The 2,707-nt window shown below is 33.8% G+C and overlaps 1 protein-coding gene across 1 annotated transcript; it reads right to left on the bottom strand.

The window, feature by feature from the left end:
- Positions 1-1,082: 1,082 nt before the first annotated feature.
- On the bottom strand, positions 1,083-2,707 carry LOC124910090 (actin-66-like). Its single transcript, XM_047450712.1, has 4 exons — positions 2,648-2,707; positions 2,186-2,570; positions 1,461-2,068; positions 1,083-1,172 (listed from the first exon to the last, which is right to left on the bottom strand). The coding sequence occupies exons 1-4, from the start codon at positions 2,705-2,707 to the stop codon at positions 1,083-1,085; spliced, it is 1,143 nt and encodes a 380-aa protein (XP_047306668.1).

The following is a 2,707-nucleotide window of genomic DNA, read 5'->3' as shown; positions in this document are numbered from 1 at the left end:
ATTATAAATAAATAATTTTTTTTATACGTCAATTTATATATATTTTTTTTGTAAATACTTTTTTGTTTAAAACTTTTCAAGTCATATTTTAATCTATCTAATTTAATACATGATTTTATGTTTAAAGAGAGAAAAATATATAGGTGTAAAACAATTTTCAAACATGTAAATCTCAAAAAAATGAAACTTCATTGTGATCATCAAACTTCACCGAAATTTAATATCGCTTCTTCATTTCACGATCTCAAAAGGCAAGCTTCTCTAAGTTTCGAGACAAGATGAACAAGGCAAGATGTGCTATCACCAGTGCTACTCCAACTCAAATGTATGTATAATAACATCTCTTTCTTTCCAATTCAATTTTATCATCTTCTTCTTGATTTTGATTTTTGAATAGTCACTTCTTCTTCTTCTTCTTCTTTCTTCTGCAATTTATCCAAGTTTGATAGAAAAAGTCAGTTATAATGGAGATACAACCGTTCTAGAAGGTCCCTCTATGAAAATAGTTTCGCTGTCACCTTTTGATGTCGATGTCCTGAAGTTATCGGCTCTGTCGTGTCATCTGATCATCAGAGTTTGGACCATTATTTGAAAGGTTAAATGAATTTGATAAAAGAAAATGAAGATGGGGCATCTTCTCACCATGAACTAGAGAGAATTGCAGAAGAGTTGATATAATCTCTGATGCAAATTCCATACAACAAATGAAACAAAGCTTTCATTTTGTTGATGAAAAAGGGTGAGGGTCTGTTTTATAGTTTATTTATTTTAATTCATCCCCACGTATCTTTATTTCTATTTATAATTAGAATCAATTGAGGTTCAAAAATGTAAAATAATTGTACGAGAGACTACATAAGTTATTAAAAGACAAGTCATTCTTAGAGACGAGTGAACAAGAACACGAGCCATCACTGGGATTGAATAATAGAGAAACAACACTTATTATCGAAATAAAACAGAACAAACTCGCTAGAAAATCCAACTAGAAACAACAAATATAGAAAAATCATAAACAAAAACATTTTTTAAGTTGTAGATCACTCTAGTTGCATAGAAATAACAAATAGTACTTAGTTATTTTAAGTGTGATGGACTTCCTCAGCTGAGCAACACTTTTTGTGAACAATCGAAGGTCCAAATTCATCGTACTCTGCCCTTTCAATCAACCTCTGTTATCAAAAAAATAAATAAAAATCTTCATAGAGTGAATGACCTTGTATAGAGTTGTAATAATTCAATTACAAAATTCGAATGATAAATTTGTAATAATTTAATAGAATTAACTTATTCATAAGTTTGATATCTTATTTGTAAATGCAGCAAAAATATAAGAGCTTTTGTGAAACATTTAAATCTAATTGGTTATTTTTTGCTAACTCTAAATCTTAGGACAAGAATATTTAGAATTAGAATAGTTTAAAATTAGAATCTTTAAAAAAATAAAAAGTTAATATTACCTGCTTGAAAGTGCTTAGAGATGCAAAGATAGATCCACCCATCCAGACACTATATTTCCTCCAGGGATGTGCAACCACATTTATCTTCGTGCCACTAGGTGCAAGGGCGGTGATCTCTTTTTTCATTCTCTCTACAATACCAGAGAACATAGTTGAACCACCATTAAGCACAATGTGTCCATAAAGATCTTTCCTGATATTCACGTCACAGTTCATGATGGAGTTGTAAATTATCTCGTGTATTCCGGCAGCAGCTTCCATTCTAATCATTGATGGCTGGAAAAGTACCTCAGGGCATCGAAACCTCTCAGCACCAATGGTGATCACTTGCCCGTCAGGAAGCTCGTATGATTTCTCAACTAATGAAGAACTAGTTCTTGAAGTCTCAATCTCCTTTTCATAATCCAGAGCTATGTAAGTCAACTTCTCCTTCACATCCCTCGCAATTTCCCTAGTAAATGGATAACCGCCTTCTGTCAGGATTTTCATCAAGTGATCTGTCAGGTCTCGACCAGCCAAATCAAGACGAATGGTTGCGTGTGGAAGGACTTGTCCTTTGTATACAGGGACTACGTGGGTCTCACCTTCACCCGAATCCAACACAATACCTACTCAGATGAAAAATGTTAACAAGTATTGAAAGAGGTCAACATATTTTTTTTAAAACAAAATTTTGGAAACACCGTATATAGAGATTGCATGAATAATTACTTTAAATGGCTTACCAGTGAGACAACAAGTTTCATAGAGAGAAAGTACGGCCTGATTGGCGACGTACATGGAAGGGGTGTTAAATGTCTCAAACATAATTTGGGTCATCTTTTCACGATTAACCTCAGGGTTAAGAGGTACTTCAGTAAGAAGAATGGGATGATCTTCCGGGGAAACACGAAGCTCTTTGAATGTTTGATGCCATACTTTCTCCATATCGTCCCAATTGCTCACAATACCATGCTCAATTGGGTAATTTAAATTTAAATTTAAATTAACTCTATTTGTCAAAGCTTCGTCACCGATAAAAAAGTCTTTCCAATAATGCGTGTGAGGAGGAGGATGACCCACAACGTTAGGAAACACAGCTAGTGGATCATTATCTCCGGCAAATCCAGCCTACCAATTGAATTTTTCCGATTATAATTTAGTCGTATATCTCAAATACATATGAAAACTCACCCCATTTGAAATACCTTAATAATTCCGGTCCCATTGTCGAACACCAGTCGCCGATTGTCCTCGCCTTCTAACAT

The sequence above is a fragment of the Impatiens glandulifera genome, chromosome 7, assembly GCF_907164915.1.
Source record: "Impatiens glandulifera chromosome 7, dImpGla2.1, whole genome shotgun sequence".
NCBI lineage: Eukaryota > Viridiplantae > Streptophyta > Magnoliopsida > Ericales > Balsaminaceae > Impatiens > Impatiens glandulifera.
Note: the sequence above shows the minus strand (reverse complement) of the source record. Positions and strands in the feature narration are given on the sequence as shown.

Coding starts and splice junctions, on each gene's coding strand:
- LOC124910090 (XM_047450712.1), bottom strand. CDS start 2,707: ATGTTAGAAGGCGAGGACAATCGGCGACTGGTGTTCGACAATGGGACC. Junction 2,069..2,185: donor TGAAACTTGTTGTCTCACTG/GTAAGCCATTTA, acceptor TCATCTGAGTAG/GTATTGTGTTGGATTCGGGT. Junction 1,173..1,460: donor CTCTAAGCACTTTCAAGCAG/GTAATATTAACT, acceptor TTTTGATAACAG/AGGTTGATTGAAAGGGCAGA.